General features: G+C 32.0%; 1 protein-coding gene across 1 annotated transcript in view; it reads left to right on the top strand.

Moving 5' to 3' along the window:
• The first annotated feature begins 6,288 nt into the window (after window positions 1-6,288).
• LOC111037522 (T-box protein H15-like) overlaps window positions 6,289-17,344 on the top strand; it is a 56,362-nt gene continuing 45,306 nt past the window's right edge. The window contains exons 1-2 of the mRNA XM_022320150.1: window positions 6,289-6,963; window positions 8,043-8,433. Of these exons, the coding sequence (XP_022175842.1) occupies window positions 6,825-6,963; window positions 8,043-8,433 (530 nt within the window). The 5' untranslated portion in view covers window positions 6,289-6,824. The remainder of the gene's footprint in view (window positions 6,964-8,042; window positions 8,434-17,344) is intronic.

The following is a 17,344-nucleotide window of genomic DNA, read 5'->3' as shown; positions in this document are numbered from 1 at the left end:
ATAGTCGATTGTAATACATCATAAATTGATTTATACCCTGCTTTATAAAAATCAATTTCAGATATATTTATATTTTCATTCATAGCTAAAAATTCCTCATATGTTTCATATTTGTCCATGTTTAGTACCGTAAAATGAATAAAAAAATTAAACTTTTAAATTGTACACTGTTACACCTTTAAATGAAACTATGTATACAATTTTGTTTTGTATTTCATGGATATGCATTTAATGATATATTAAATTATATATCTTTGGTATTTCCTAACATCAATCAAGGGTCATCATCGGTATTGTTAGGGTTTATTTCAAACTTTTATCATTTTAAACTACTTTTAACTTTGTTGTAACTGTTTAATTTTTGAATCTTTATCTGTACATTGACTAAAATATGTTTCAATAAAACTAATTTATCTAATGTAAATATAGACTTTTTTTTTATATTGATTTCATATCCATTTATGCAAATTAAGTATATGTATACATATATCATATTAATATGTATACTAATCTTGAAAAAACTAATATGCTGCATTGCTGCATTGTTTCATAAAATCTGGGAAAAATTCTAGAGCTGCTGCGAGGTAAGCAAATTTACAAATGTTTATTTATTTATTAAATAAACTTAAACATATATTTTTTATTTATTTTTATTAACTTGAATCACCTAAGTGTTCAATCATACATTATAATGTAAATGTTGACAACAAAATATGGATATTAACAATATTTGATTACAAATAAATATATTATTACAATTTAAGAATAAAATAATCAGGTAAGTTAAAAACAAAATCTAAAAATTACAACATACAAATAGATAGGCAACTCATTTTCCAAGTTAATATAAAAAAAACTTCATTATGATTTTCACACTTATATTTTACATACAAATTATGTACTTCTTATAAAATTAAATACAGTATAATGAGAAAAATAAGTATAATATTCATTTATAGGTTGTATCAGCAGCGTTATGCTGATCGCCAGTGTCCCGGTCATTCAATGTTTTATAGAATTAATAAACAACTCAGTATGAATGGTACATTTATGGCAAAAAAAAAAAGACGAAATACTGTGATAACTGATAAGAATTCATTGGAAGTATTATGCAAATTGATTGAAAGCCCGCATATATCATTTAGAGCTGTAGCAAGTAAACCTAAAAAATAAATAAATTTTAATAAACAATAATATAATATAATACAATATACATTTTCAATAATTTTATATTTTTTTAGAAGATTTAAATTTATCATATTCTGCTGTTCAAAGAATTTCTAAAAAGGAAAAATATCATGCTTACTTATCGACTCGTGTTCGGCAACTCCAACCAACAGATTATGAACGTCGTATTACTTACTTTTGTTGCCCATATGATGGTTCAGCTAGAATCCCACTATTTTAGAAAAAATTGTATGGACTGATGAGGCAAGCTTCCATAATAATGGAACCGTAAATCACCACAATACTCACTATTGGAGCGATACAAATCCCCACTGGATTAATGAATGTAATAAACAAATTAGATGGAGTATAAATGTATGGTGTGGCATAATTAATGATAGATTGATAGGTCCGTATTTTTTTGAAAATAATTTAAATGGAAACAGTTATCTTAATTTTTTTTTAAATGAACTGCCATTATTAATTGAAAATATTTCATTAGATATAATATGATTTGGCAACATGATGGAGCACCAGCTCATAATATGTTAGCCGTACGTGCTTTATTAGATGATATTTTTAGTGGTAAATGGATAGGAACTCAAGGCTCAACAATTCTTTGGCCACCGCGTTCTCCAAATATGAATGTTCTCGATTTTTATTTTTGGGGATTTTTAAAAGGCGAAGTTTATAAAGAGGAGTCAAATAATATCAATGATTTGAAAAATAGAATTGTTGAAATATGTAATAAAATACCTTCATTAGTATTAAAAAAAGCTACAACTAGTGAAGTGACTAAACGGTTATCTCTTTGTTTGGATATGGATGGTTATCATTTTGAACATTTTTTAAAATATCAATAGTTATCTATAATTTATTATTGTGTTGTTATTTTAATTTATTTTAGTAGGTACCTATTTATGTTAATATAGGTACTTATACTTCATTGTTGTCCATGACATTCAACTAAAATAAAAAGAAAATTTATTATAATTCTATAATACATATATTTTCTAATGCCTACTTAATACTTGAGTTAAACAGTTTACTTACCGATAAAACTGTAAACATCATTTGGAAGGAGGTTGTCTGCATAAAATGATCAACTGAGTTACACACATACTATCTGATTTTCTTTATACATTAACTTCACTCAAATGATATTGTGAAAGGTTACAACCTACATTGTTACATGCATGAAATCCTTAGTCTCAATAATCAAATGCCACTGAAGTAACCACACATTAAATTATTGTATGAGCCTATTTTTGAAAAAATAACTAATAAGTTTTAAAAAATTATACATTTATTGTAGAACTTTATGGAAAAAGCATGACTAAATAATCTTTTTTGTCATGGGAAAAAGGGAAACAAATGAAATGATAACGCTTGATTAGCTAACGGCTCATTTTAAATTATAGAAAATAGATATAGCTGTATGCCTCAGCAAGTCGCTAAATAAATATTATTATTCAATTAGTATAGATATTATAATCTTTACTCCTTATTTAATTATAAGTATAGACATAATATATCTATATTATGTCTATGATTAAAAGGATATTTTTTTAACAGCTGGTCAATTTTGTTCAATACTTACTTAATCACCATTTACCGCATTACATCAGCTGACATCTGATAATTGATATGGTACCTACTCAAAATAAAAAAGAAATATAACTATCAACCACGACGGATTAAGTCCGTGCTATCAACTAATAACTATTAAATAATCGACCTTTGGGTCGACCGGTTGAACGATATCGAAATCACATTATCACCTATACTGCAAAAATAACCAAGTTTTATTATATTTAAAAGATTTTTTTTATTAATAATTTTCATTGTCAGATTAATTTATAAAAATAATAATTATAATAGGTACACAGATTATTTCAAATGTATAAATAGAATTAAAGATATACATACATAAAAAATTTTAATTAGTAGATAAATATAATTTTTTTACCATACAACATTAGATCTATGTATAGATATTACTTTGTTACTGATGTATGTGACACATTTTGAATATACAAATAATTTTATATACAAATTAAACTAATTATCTAAATTATCAGTATGGTTATTTGAAAATATAAAATATGTTATAATGTATAATAATACATTAAATAAGTATAACAAAATAATAATAAATATATTATGTTGAAAACCTAACAGCTACATGTTAGTATTTAATTAAACATTTTAAGGTATTATATTATAATATTATACCTACACAATAGTAAATCCTTCAACTCATAAATTATAGTATTTACTACATTAAAAAAATTATTAAGTAAATTTAAATATGAATATAAACATGAATAACTTATGAAAATAATAATTTAGATTAGATAATATAGAAAATAGCCAACATGTATAAAGAAAATAGTTAAATAATAATAAATGGGTTATTCCCTGGCACCAATAAGTTCTGAGGAAATTTGTTTTATTAAGGCACATGACTTGTCATACTTAGTATGAATATCATAAAAAAAAGTTTGTAAAAATAACCATATATCTTCCGATTCGTGTGGATATTCAACATTGAATACATGAAATATTTTGAAGCATACATCCACCGCTTTTAAAAATTGTAAAAACCATGTATTGATTGTATCAAAATTGTTTAGGCTCAAATAATGAACCAACAATCAATATACATGGTTGTACTGGTCCCTCTGTCTGTACCATATTTTTTAAAAGAATTTCCATTTCTGATGCTGTTTCACAAATTTTCATCACAGAGTTTTGTGAATCTTTGATTCCATATTTTATAATAGATTTCTTTCCGTTTTCGTCTCGTGTTACCTTTCTTGATGAAGGAATTAGTACACTGTTTTTAGTTAATAAACAGACAACAGTTATGTTATAGAAAAATAAATACACGATGTCACGATTTAAAACGGAGAAACAGTAAATACTCTGCAGAGATTGAGGAGAGATGATTCTTTGTCAAAATCAAGTAGAAAAGTGTTCAAAATATGGAAGAAATAATCATAATATAGATACGTTATATAATTACGTGAAATACACAATGCACGGTTGTTGCACTTGGATTCCAAGTATATTTTATGATCATTTCCAATAATGCTTGATAATTACCTATATATATGATATAAGTATCAGGCACCAGCAAGGTATGAAAAATAATCTTACATAGGAAATCATTATGATTTCTAAAATCATTTAATTAGTTTAGTGGAAGGCTCAAACCAAGAACTACAGTAACTAGAAGCAAAAAGTGGTTAATGTAATAATAATTTAATATAGGTAAGATAATAATACAACAAAAGTTGCATGCTTACAACTTACATGGGAATTGATGGGATATTTACCTATGTTACGAAAAATACAAGAAAATATTGATAAATTATTACACTTACCTATAGTTATCTATACTTACCTTTTGAAGTTTGATAGTCTCTCATAATGAGTATCATTGATATATGATTCTGTATTTCACCAATCGCCTTGAATATTAATTATGAATAAAACAATAAACTGTACCACACGTCTAAATTTCATGTTTATCATATAACAGTAAAAAAAAAATATAATGGCTACAAAAGTACGGATATGATAGGATTTATATTTAATAATATTATGTTGAATTTAACCATAATATTTTTTTAATAAGTATTAGTATGATTATTTCGATAAATACATTTTGTGATTTTTAGAAATTTAATATTGATTAAACTTATAAAATCTGTTGTATAAAATCAACAAAAACCAATGTTGATTTAAAAATGCTTCTTTATAAATTTAATTAACTGTTTATAAATTCAATGTATTTCTTTCTTAAATTAATGTTTGGGTATATAATTAATTATACAGATAAAATTTGTTGATTTTACGTATGAACTTTCTTAATTCAGTAATATATTTTTCAAACCACAAAAATAATTATTATTTTAACATAGTAGTAGTATTTGTTAATAATTGAAAAACAATCATTATTGAATTTACTAATGAATTTTCGTTTAATGTAGTTATGTAATCATTATTGTTTTTCTTATTACTAATGTAGGTACGTACTTAAATTTGGAATACAGCCCATAGGTTTTAAATTATTATTTTAATTGATTGCTCACCACGTCCCATCAATTTAGGTACTCGAATCTAATACAATATTCTACAACACCAACTTATAGGTAGGACATAAGAAGATCGATCATTAGCACGGTGAACAATGTTTGCTTCATTGCATTGTATGTATTATATTATGTACTCGTATATATGTATGTATGTATGTATGTATGTATAGCTGTACATTTATATATAGGGTTAAAATAAAATATGTTCTCGCCATGCCACTGAACGCATTAGATCGCCTACGCTGCTACAAGTAATATTATGTATAGGCTGAGAAGTGGTACAGCGGTGCATCGGTGTATAAATAGTCGTGGTGAAAAACTACTGCAGCGGCGCATATTGTTTAACTAAAGACCGGAGGGGCGTCGAGAATTTTTTTTTAAATAAGAATATCACGCGTTTTTACGTAAAATTATTATTATTATTATGCAAATCGCTCGACGAAACTGCGATATATACGCGAAAAAACACTGGTGCACAGCGTGTAAAAGTACAAGCTGCGTAGCCGCGTAGGTATACACATTGTATATTATAATGTATATATAAACTCGCGCGGCAATTATTATTACGTATTATAATAATATAGCGGTTGTGTTCGCGCCGAGACGGCGTTTAATGGGCGGGCGATGAACGTGCTTTGCTGGCAGGGGGAGTGGGGTGGCTGCGGTTTCGGTCGGTCGGTGGATAGTGGTGACGAGGGGGGGAAAAAACGGAGAAAATCAACGACGGGCCCGCACACATTATCGCCGTCGCCACCGCCGCCGCTCCGACCGCCACGCTGTATTTGTGGGCAGTGTAGAAGCAGCGGGACGACGGGGCACGCCCATTGGATCATTCCCGGTCGAGCGGTCGGCTGGCTATCTCTCAGTGGTGGGGGGAGGGGGTGGAGGAGGGCGAGATCGATATCCGGAGGCCACGCCCCACCCCCCGCGGCCGCGGCCGGTGGGCTGGGCTCTGCTGCGCCACCACCGCCGACCGTCTCGACCTGCGCACTGGCCGCCGCCGCGTTTTAGTATCGCGACGTTAACCCGACCGGCTGGCCGCGCACACATCGCACACGCACGTCGTACCGCGTACACGACGACCGGCGACGCAACCGCGCAGGTATATACACCGTATACCAAACCTGTACCCATCAGTCGACCACGGGCGCGGTGATCGCATTCGCTCCCGGCACGTCCGTTCCGTTGCCGCCGCTTTTTATTTTTCATAATAATTAGTATTATAATATTATCATAACGGTACGCACACCGGGCGATATGGTCCGCTAGTCGACGACGACCACGGCCGCCGAAGCCTCAGCCGTTCGCGTTTGACCCGAAGTTACGAAAATACGTCCGTTTCGTCGCAACGATTTGCGAGTGTTTTTCACGCCATTTGCAGCAATAGAAGAAATTCATATTATTATAGGACCTCGATTTGGTTGTTCTGTCCTGGTATTATAATCTTACACCGTGTCGTGGATACCTAGGTATAGATAATCCTTCCACCCGTTTTTCGTTACCGTTTCGCCGGCCGCATAGGTACGGTGACGATACCTAAGCACCGGTAATAATATGATAATGGGCACGGCCAACCAGGAACAGCATCCCGCCAGCGCGATCAAAAAGCCCACGGACTTTTCGATCGACGCTATTATGCGCAAAGATGACGTCGCCGCCACTGCCACCGATTCGAGACACAACATCATGTTCGGTGAGTGCCAAAATATTTTTGTTTATTAAAAATCTACGATTATGTCAGAGGATATAATATTGTATGCGTGTTTTATGTTTTGTCACAGTTTACTCTGGGTACATAAACATAATGATAAATTGATAGATTTTGAATACCCGCAATACGATATAGTTTTATTGTGTAGTTTTATTATACCTATATAATATTAACCACAGTATTATTATCAACTTGAAAGAAATTTAGTGTTGCTATAACAACAACCACAGTACTATTTCAATTTTTTTTTTATTGTCTTGTATATATTAGATATGGGTACTTTTTTTCTAAACTATAAAATGAAGTACCTAGATATCCTGTTGATTTCAATGTACTTAATATAAAAAATACAAAAATATTTTATCACAGGACATTTTGTATGAATATCATTTTTATTTTGTTTGGTAGGTATTTTTTACAAATATATTTGCTATCTGTATGTAGGTATGTATATTGTATATGCATCTATCATTACGATTAATACGAATTTAAATAATCATTTTAATACAAACCAACTATTTTTAAGCCACTAAAAACAGCAATGATAATTACGTTATTTTTACTTATTTTGATGGGCATAATTATATAATATAGTTTAATCAATGGTATAATATAATACTGCAATTATGATAATATTGTTATATTTATATTTTATGTACACAATATAACAATTAAACTGCAGAAAATATTTTATGCAGAATAGCATATTTTATTTAAATACTGTTAAAACTTATTAATATTTTTCTCATCTAACTATTTTAAAAACCAACTGAATTACATTAAAATCAATGATGAGTGGTTTTATAATTTAAAGTGATATAATAATTATTTTATAACTAGCTACTCACTAGGTACCTACTTGGAATACAATTATTTATATGGGATACATTTTTTTACATTGTATAATTATACGCAATCACTCTATCTATTACTATTTTGCTACAAACGTACCTACTTATTATTTTTTTAATATTAGTTACCTAGTTTTTACATTATATATATATATTACAGTGCAATGTCGGTCAAATGTTATTTACATATTACTATTGAATTTCGTGCAGGCACAGAAGGCGAAGGTTCGATGGGTGGGACAGAAGATTTGGACATAGAAGTGGACGTTGTTGAGACTTCGGAACCAGAAGATTTGGCCGCTAACCGCTATCATCGACGGTCTTCGGTGGACGCGGGTACTGGAAAGCAAAATGGCACTGCTAGTGGCTCGAAGAAAAAAAGATGCCGAGAGACGGTTAGCGCTTCATCTGAAGACGGTGATCGGACACCGCCTCCACAAGATTCTGCACAGGCCATCTCCAAAAACCTGGCGACAATGTTGGCAAAATGTACCAGTCCGGATTTGGCATCCACGGAATGCTACCTCGAGTCCGTCTCAAAAGAACTCTGGTCCAAATTTCACGAACTGGGCACGGAAATGATAATCACCAAAACTGGAAGGTATGCATCATACTCTATATCTACATAAAATAAATATATTATAACAAATTATAGGTATTATTGTGTGTATTTTGTCGAGCGTATGATATAATAAGGTAATATAATGTTCGGTATATGTTCGCATTTCACGGCAATACGCAATTCAATAGATACCCATATTTTATCCATACATTTAGATTTAAGTACCGCATTTTTCAAAACGTCATTATAATTTCTATCTACAAAATACCTATATTACTATATTTATATATGAATATGTTTGTGTGTGTGAATATTATAGATTACATTTTATATTTTATATGGATATTTCATAGAATAAACGAATTTCAAATTATTAAAAATTAAATTAAATTATTAAAATAATCAAAACATGCAAAAACTGCACTAGCGGATGGATAACTAATTATTTCCTATTAAAAATGTATAAAATATGTACGAACACATAATACGTCGAATAACACGACCGAAAATCAACTAATCTTTAATCATCATGTTGATCAGATCGACGATAATGCAGAATCACTTATAGTCTGTTATTACTTCTTTCCAGTGTTACCTACTATTATTTATTACTTATTAGAACGTTGGAAATTCGGAATATTTTAAGTTCTATTAAAGTAAAGCCAAAAATAAAGCAAATTCTTGAAGTCCTGAACCTTGATCAAAAGTACCTGTATAATTAAAATTATCAACTGATTATTTTTAATCGGCAAAAACTTGTTATATCTTGAAATTCGTAGATTAAAATATTGGCCTAAAGGTTTTTTGTTTTTTTACATGTAATGTATTCGATGCTGGTACAAAAATCTGATTTTTTTTAATCTATATATAGGTAAGTATTGATAAAATCTGTACAATTACCTATGTGTTTTTACGTTGAGTTCATTATTGCTTTAATTTTCAATTGAGTTCATGTTAGTTTTTACTTATTCAGTAGGTACCAGCTATTTACCTATGTACTTTTCTGCATATTATTAATTTCTTAAATTCTGTTTAGTATAAAATCATCATGCTGTTTTTAAATAGAGAATAGGAATTAGATACACACAATATTTTATGTTGTCGTCGAAATAATATTGCAGTGATATTGTTTGGCTGTAGTACGTATGTCTTTTTATACAATCATAAAATGCTCAATACTTATAATATCGTATAATAATAAATAATATCAACTACTGTTCAGTTATATTAATTCACATAGGTGGTTAATATATTATAACAATAAAAAACAATGATAATTATTATTATGATTCCATGACTAATAGTAAGACTCAACGTACGATGAAAAAAAAATGTGCTATTAGTTATTAGTTATTACAATATACCTATAAATATATCATTACGGCACCTATTATTGATTTGGTATTATACATTTTGGACGAGCTGTATAAGGGACGAAGAATAAAAGAATATAAAACCGAATCGCGTGTTTATACGCATCGTGCATGCCCTGACACACACATTCATAAATATATAAAAGTATACACAGGGCAGAAGTTATTATTAATGACGTTTTATCGATGTCCCGAAACGACCCGCCAACAGTACCTAATAATCTATTTATTATTTATAACTATTATATTGTTATATTATTATCAACTCGGGTCAATTACGGTCGTTTGGATTTCTATAATATTGATTCGCGTATACCCAATACCGCACCCTGTGATGACATCAGATTTTGCATATTTCCACGCACGATATTATTATATGGTTGTGGAACTACGAATGTCATACATGCACGATGGTCGTTATAAATTATACACCCCACGTGTAACATTATCAATCAAACACGGCGTGAACCTGTAGCATTATAATACCTATACAATATACATACATATCTCATAACATTATTATTTGATATGTATGCAACTATAAAATTACGCTGAGTGGTGCGGCCGGACGTTTTGTCAACCGGAACCATACATACCAGCTATTTAATAATATATCTACTTGAGGACCCGGCTCGATCACCTCTCCCAATACAAATCGTATAGAACATCATGTGATCATGTGACATTTCTTACATAAAATACCTATCCTTAAATAGGTTAACCGCTTATTGCTAACGGATAACTCGGAGGGACAGATGACGTCACGACAAAGGGGGCGGCCTCGCAGTTATACCACATCGATCATATTATTATGTTATAATAATATATATTATATTCTAATCGTGCATTACCGCAGTTGGTTTCGCCGCTGTAGGTCTACCTTGCGCGTATAATATATTATGTAGGTGCGTATAGGAGGTACATAATATAATATACCCATATGGCGATATCATACGAGTATTATGTATATATATCTCAACTGTACGACGTGTGTATATGACGATGATAAAATAATAATATAATACGGCGAACGGCTGCCGCGGCAGAAGTTAATAGTCCTCGTGAATTCCTCAAACGCCATAGCTGGTATAGGTGAACGGCGGACCATCTCTCTTGGAGGCGCGAGCCCGAGATGCCGAGACAGACCGCCGCGTGTATAGAACGCGTATTATATATTGTGTATATATTGTTATTATATTATTATTGTGCATACGTATATAATGCGTGTGTGTGTGTGTTGGAACCAAGCGAGTAGTAGCACACACACACACACACGCGCGCGCGTTCGCGCTCACACATAAATACGTGTATATATATCATATATGTATGTCGTATATGTGAGTGTGTGTTTTGACGTTGTTAAAAGGCATATAATACAAGCGGCTATTGTCCCTTTCATGGAGAGATGATAAAACCACGCTCGTCAAGACCTCACACCGCGCCCCATCGGTTACGTCTCGCGATCGTCGTCGTTTATATATTGTGGCTAAATACCTTGGGTCTCCCACGTGTGTGTACAGTTGTACATACACACACAAAAAATCCGTGCACAATTCATTGTAAATAAACGATAGCTGGAGTATTTTTACGTTTTTCTCCGCGTACTCTCTCTTACTATCTCTCACTCACTCTCTATTATCGCTGTATCTTTCCTCCTTTTATCCACAGGAATAAGAGAAAACGTCACACGGTGAATACCCCCGTCGTATGCTCAGTATGTATCTAATAACATTAATATATATATATATACAATACACCCATAAGACCCGAATCACGCTGTGCGTTTTTTCTCTATCCGCACAAACCTTTCTGCCGGCGGGGATGCGGTAATTTATCGTCCTTAACTGCAGTTTGTCGATGTATGTACCTAATAGGGGCTATAATATATCCTTTCGGCGCAACACTCGTTACCCTTCTTGTAATCCTTTGCCGTCGCCGCCGCCTCCGCCACCGTGCAATTCAGGGTGCAGTTCGTGCGCGACAATATGACTTGTTACAAAACTATCGTTTTACCGCCCGACAGTATATAATATATATATTATATTATATATAGTCGCTATAATGCATACGTCAGACATACCTACCCGTTTTCCTCACGTATACCTGTACAACAGTGGTGACTCGGCTGTTTTATTATTATTATTGGGACGCAGATCAATCGAGAGTGCATTAGAGACGTATTTATAATATATGATAATATGCACGATAAATATATTTTAGACATATTATATTATTGTATTTGTGTTTCTAAAAAGAAAAAATATTTTATACATACCCGCCTCGAACGTTCGCTTAATCCCTGAGGTGTACGCGCTGTAGGGGCGAGTTTGTCAGTCTTGTAAACGTGATACATGGCACAATGATTGATAAATTACCCTTGGACTCTTTCCTCTATGTCTGTGATGTCGAGAACACAGATATAATAACAACAATATAATGTATAATAATCCCCAGAGATACACAGCGACGTTGTCCCTGCACCCTAACTCCGCGACCAGGCTGTCCTCAAGACATCCCCTAAACTCCATTTTCGGCCGTCCGTCAGCAGACGGTCGTGGCGTATAGGTAGGTATTTGCATAACCACGGGAATCCTATCATATTATTTGCATGTGTGACTTGCATACGAGTGTATATAAGTATACGCACGTGTCTCTATCGGGAAAAATGGCATGGGTAGACGGGTAGTTACAAAATACACTCCATCGCTCCGTTGTTTCAAAGGATAACTAAAGAGCATTCTATACCTATAGATTTCTGATTAATTTAATAATGCCGGTACTAATCGTTTAATATTTAACCGCATAATAAGCCGACACTTCTCAATAAAAATATTGTAACGTTATGTTGTTATACAACTGAATAAAAACCAACAAATTTTAAAATTTTAAATACCACCTACCTACTGTTTGTTTATGATATTAATGTAAATAAACTCATCATATAATAATATATTATACTTAAACGCACAAATTCGTTCATTCAGCTTGTATTATATAGGTTTTCGATTATAGCGGTTAATAATATATTATGTTTATCAAATTTATTTATTAATGTATGTATTTACACCAATATATTTTTTGAACCCGTTGATAGAACTGTCACATCCGGTCTACGCTCACCGATGTCACAAACTCCTAATTAATTATTTGTAAAGTTTTGTATTTTATAGAATATCATACAACTTATTGTGTGTACACTACTATACTTACTTTAAAGATTGTTTAGGTAGTAATGAAATATATTAACCTACAATGATATGATACCGCTGACGTGTATTTGCAGTAGGAGGTAAAATATACGGGCGCGTTAGCCCGCGGTACCGCGGTTACAAACACAATAATAATATATTATAATCAGCTACCTACATGTAATGAAAGTTTGTGTTCCACAAACACGTTTCCGTTGACATCGCAACAGTCCAATCTTTAAATGTAATTAAAATATAGGCGTGCATATATATATCGAGTCGGTGACACTGCCATCACTTTACCACTCCTTATTATGTATAGATATACCCTAATGAATTAAACATAATATTATATTCAAACACTGGTGACGTATAATTTGACGCGTGTTATCTCGTATTACCTACATATTATTATTATTATTGTTACATACCTTTATAATAAAATATCTTTAAGAACACATATGTTGAGCGTCTCGGGTTTCGTTCGTATGTACAAGTTTTAATTAAACGATTTACGGAATTATATTTTACCATGTTCCAAGTGATTGAAAAATAATAATTTTATAATGAAACATTTATCTCAAAACCTTTTCAACATCAACAAAATGTCGGTTAAATTGACAAAAGGTCTAATAGTATTTTGGATGTAAGTACTAGGTACGTATACTACATATTGTATAGCGTGGTAGAAAAATAAATTCTGTTCTTATTTATTATTGAATATATTTCTATTATTGATATTTCCAAAAGCTCGAGGAAATTGAAACCTGTTTAAAATATTTATAATATTTTAATATATTTATAATATTAATGGTTATAATACCTTTATAAATATAATTGAATATTAACCTGTATTTATTATTAAATTAAAATATATAGATTATAGGTACCTAAGTAATTGTATTTCTTGGGGATATTAAAGGTCTTTTGTAAGAGGTTTACAGATTTGTACTAATAACGTATATTCCCTACCATTTCCAATTCCTAATATTAAGTCAGTTTGAACTTTGTCAAATAGGTACATAATAATTTTGTATGCCACGGCGAGCTCTTCACAAAATGTAATTTTTTGACCTTAAATAACATGCTGCCTTGATACGTATATAATAAAGTATTGGTCTGTAAAGCACTACAATATATTTTAATTGTACCGGCTATACACGGTCTTGCAAACAGATGAAAAATTATTTTTCACTGTATACATATATATATCCAACGCACACCATCACGCGAACGCGCGCTGAGGTAGTATTGAACATTTGAACAATAATATACGAGTATAATAACGCGATGAATAAAATATAATAAAACGTGAACGTGCAGCGGGTCTCTCGACTGGTTATAACCATTACACGCGTATACAATATATATACACAAATGTGTGTGTGTGTTCCAGCGCATATATAATATATCCAACTATGCATAGGTGTCGCCAATAAAAAACAATAATAATTCTCACCTTTATATGGTGGCGGGTTTTGACAATTTTGTGACCGGACACCGAATAATAATAAAACGTGCAGGTATTTCTATATATTATATTATTATAATATACCGACCTACCCGCGGTGATATAACGTTATATACGTCACGACGCCATAGAAAATTATCGTCGAGTTTTTTTTTATTCGAATATTGACGTCGACCTGCGTGTAAAGAGGTGGTCGCATTATATTATTAAAAATGTGTACACAATACACATCATAAATATATTATTTCGGCATGTGTGTCTGCATACAATGGTCCACGCTGATTGCCGATTTTGTGCACATTTTGTGGTTCGATTTGCAGTATACGCTCATTGTAACTTGTCTAACGTTCACACGTCACTCGAGTATCGCGTATATAACAAATATTATTATACACGTATATTAAATATTTATATTATTGTTATTTATTACACAACATAAGTGCCCTTAATTTTTTTTTTTAAATATACCTGTTGAAGGTTTTCTATGTTGCTATTATATAGTAATAGCGGGCTGAACTGTAGTTTTTATTATAACTTTCGAGACGTATAATATCAACCTTAAATATTCGGTGACATTTAATATAAATTTTATCTCGAAGAAAACTATGTGAACTCAGAACTACAAATTATGTATACATATTATATCATACTTTCTCACTATCGCTGTTAATATATTATACTGCAGTGATGCATGCACCCTACTCCCAATTTATACTATATCGATCTTGTGCATTTCTTTGAACATAAATTTATATACGCGTACCTGTATGAAACATATTATTATACAAACAACTGTAGTATCGACTGCATACTCTATGTATTAACATTTTAAAATCCTAAAAGCCAATAACAGGGAAGCGAAATAAAAAATGAACGTTCCTAGATTTGTAAAAGTCGTTGAGTAAATATTACAATATACAAACGTAAATACAATATGATATTATTATTTATATTGTATTTATACATTATATTCGTAAATTATAATATTTGTGGTGAGATTTTGGGGACTCTATTTTATACCCTATGTACCCTATACGTCCGTTGACGATTCGTACACACGTATCACACGCACTGACTGACTGACACATGTCAAACGTAATTTTACGCCAGTTGTTATTCAAATAATTCATAACAATAATAATCATTGTATAATATCATTGGTTTCTGCTTCTGATGTTATATTGTTTGGTGTATACGCGTATATACACGCGAAAAATGTAAACGGTCGCTAACTTGATATTATAATATTATATTTGCATAAGTGGGAAACGTGTGTATAATATACAAATATTATTATTATGATGTCTTTTTCACATGGTACAATATGCAAAGTCCCGCAATGAGAAATAAACTTTTTGAACATTAAACAAGTTATACGCCCATAAATCCCCCGTTTTTCACGATCGCGCGAGTAGGTACCTACCTATATATTATGTTATGGCTAGTTTCGTCGTTTATTCCGATTCGAGTATACTGCTACAATAATAATACAATAATAATTGCAAATTCGGATTCTTCGTCTATACAAGTACAATAATAATAGTAATAATGTACGCACAAAGCAGCTCGTGGGTCACGGTCCGACTGCAAAGTACAACGGGCGCTTGTTAAGCGCTCCTCCTAGTGACACCACAATAATATATTATATAAACATAATATAGTAGGTATACATAAAACCACATATTATTTTTATACATAGGCACAATTCGGTTGTGGCTTTAACGGGAATACCACGTTCATGTATACGTAAATGATATTACATTGACCGACCTGCACCGTACGCATGTTATTATATACATGTGTGTAAACTCGCAAGCACAATAAAAATCACATTTCGTATATTATATATACGCGTGTCTGTCATCTGTGCATGAAATTCACAACTGCGTTTATATATTGTAATGTACACAACAGTAATAATAATAATAAGCGATGATGATAAAACACAAAACGCGGTTTTCGCCACCGGGGCCTTTGTATAGTGTCGTATATAGTGTTGTATACGTACCGCACATTCACACGTCGAGTTTAACTGCCGTCGCCTCCACTACCACCTCCGCGCGAGTAAATTGATCGTTTGTTTGCCGGGTGGATAGAGAAAGACAGAGAGAAAGAGAGAAGAGCAAAAAACACCTTTGACACAACACTCTCGGTTTCATCGTTTTGTATGTGTGCGCTTATATGATGGTGTATGTGCGCATATTATTTATTTCGCACCCCATCCGAGGGGCGTCGTGTGCACGTCGTTTTGTTTACATACGCTATACACACACACACACACACACACACACACACACACACACACACAATATACCTACACCATGTAAGTTCTATATATACTATATTGAATGGCTGCAGAGTACGTATACGGTACATAGATATATAATACGCTGTGTAGGTAAATTCTGCGCACGGGTCGGATGGAATTTTCTGGGCGTTTCAAAATATTACGTCTTCCGTGGGGGCAGGAGCAAGCTGAATTATTGGTCGTCTAAGCTTTTTAGTTTACACTAGAAGAATATTAATACCTTATAAATTATAATACTTATATTCAATTTTTCTTGATTTAAACTATTTTCGCACGTCACCTCACGATTGTTATTCGACTTCAACAAGTATAGGTACCTACAAAAACTAAACACGCCATTTATACTTACGATAATATAATAATTTATATAGGTACCGGAAAAAAAATTATAATGATATATTATAATAACAAATATACATTTTTCGTATTTCGATTCGTGGCGCGCTTTTAACCGTTGCATGTTGGAATCGCTGAGAGAAATTATTAATATATTGTTGTAACGATAACGCACGTAGGTATAGGTACTGCTGCGGTTATATACCTATTAATTGCAAGAAACGATGTGAAAATAACAAAAAAAAGTCGTGTTTAAAATAATAATATACTATAT

This window comes from Myzus persicae, unplaced genomic scaffold, assembly GCF_001856785.1.
Source record: "Myzus persicae strain clone G006 unplaced genomic scaffold, MPER_G0061.0, whole genome shotgun sequence".
Classification (NCBI taxonomy): Eukaryota; Metazoa; Arthropoda; class Insecta; order Hemiptera; family Aphididae; genus Myzus; species Myzus persicae.
Note: the sequence above shows the minus strand (reverse complement) of the source record. Positions and strands in the feature narration are given on the sequence as shown.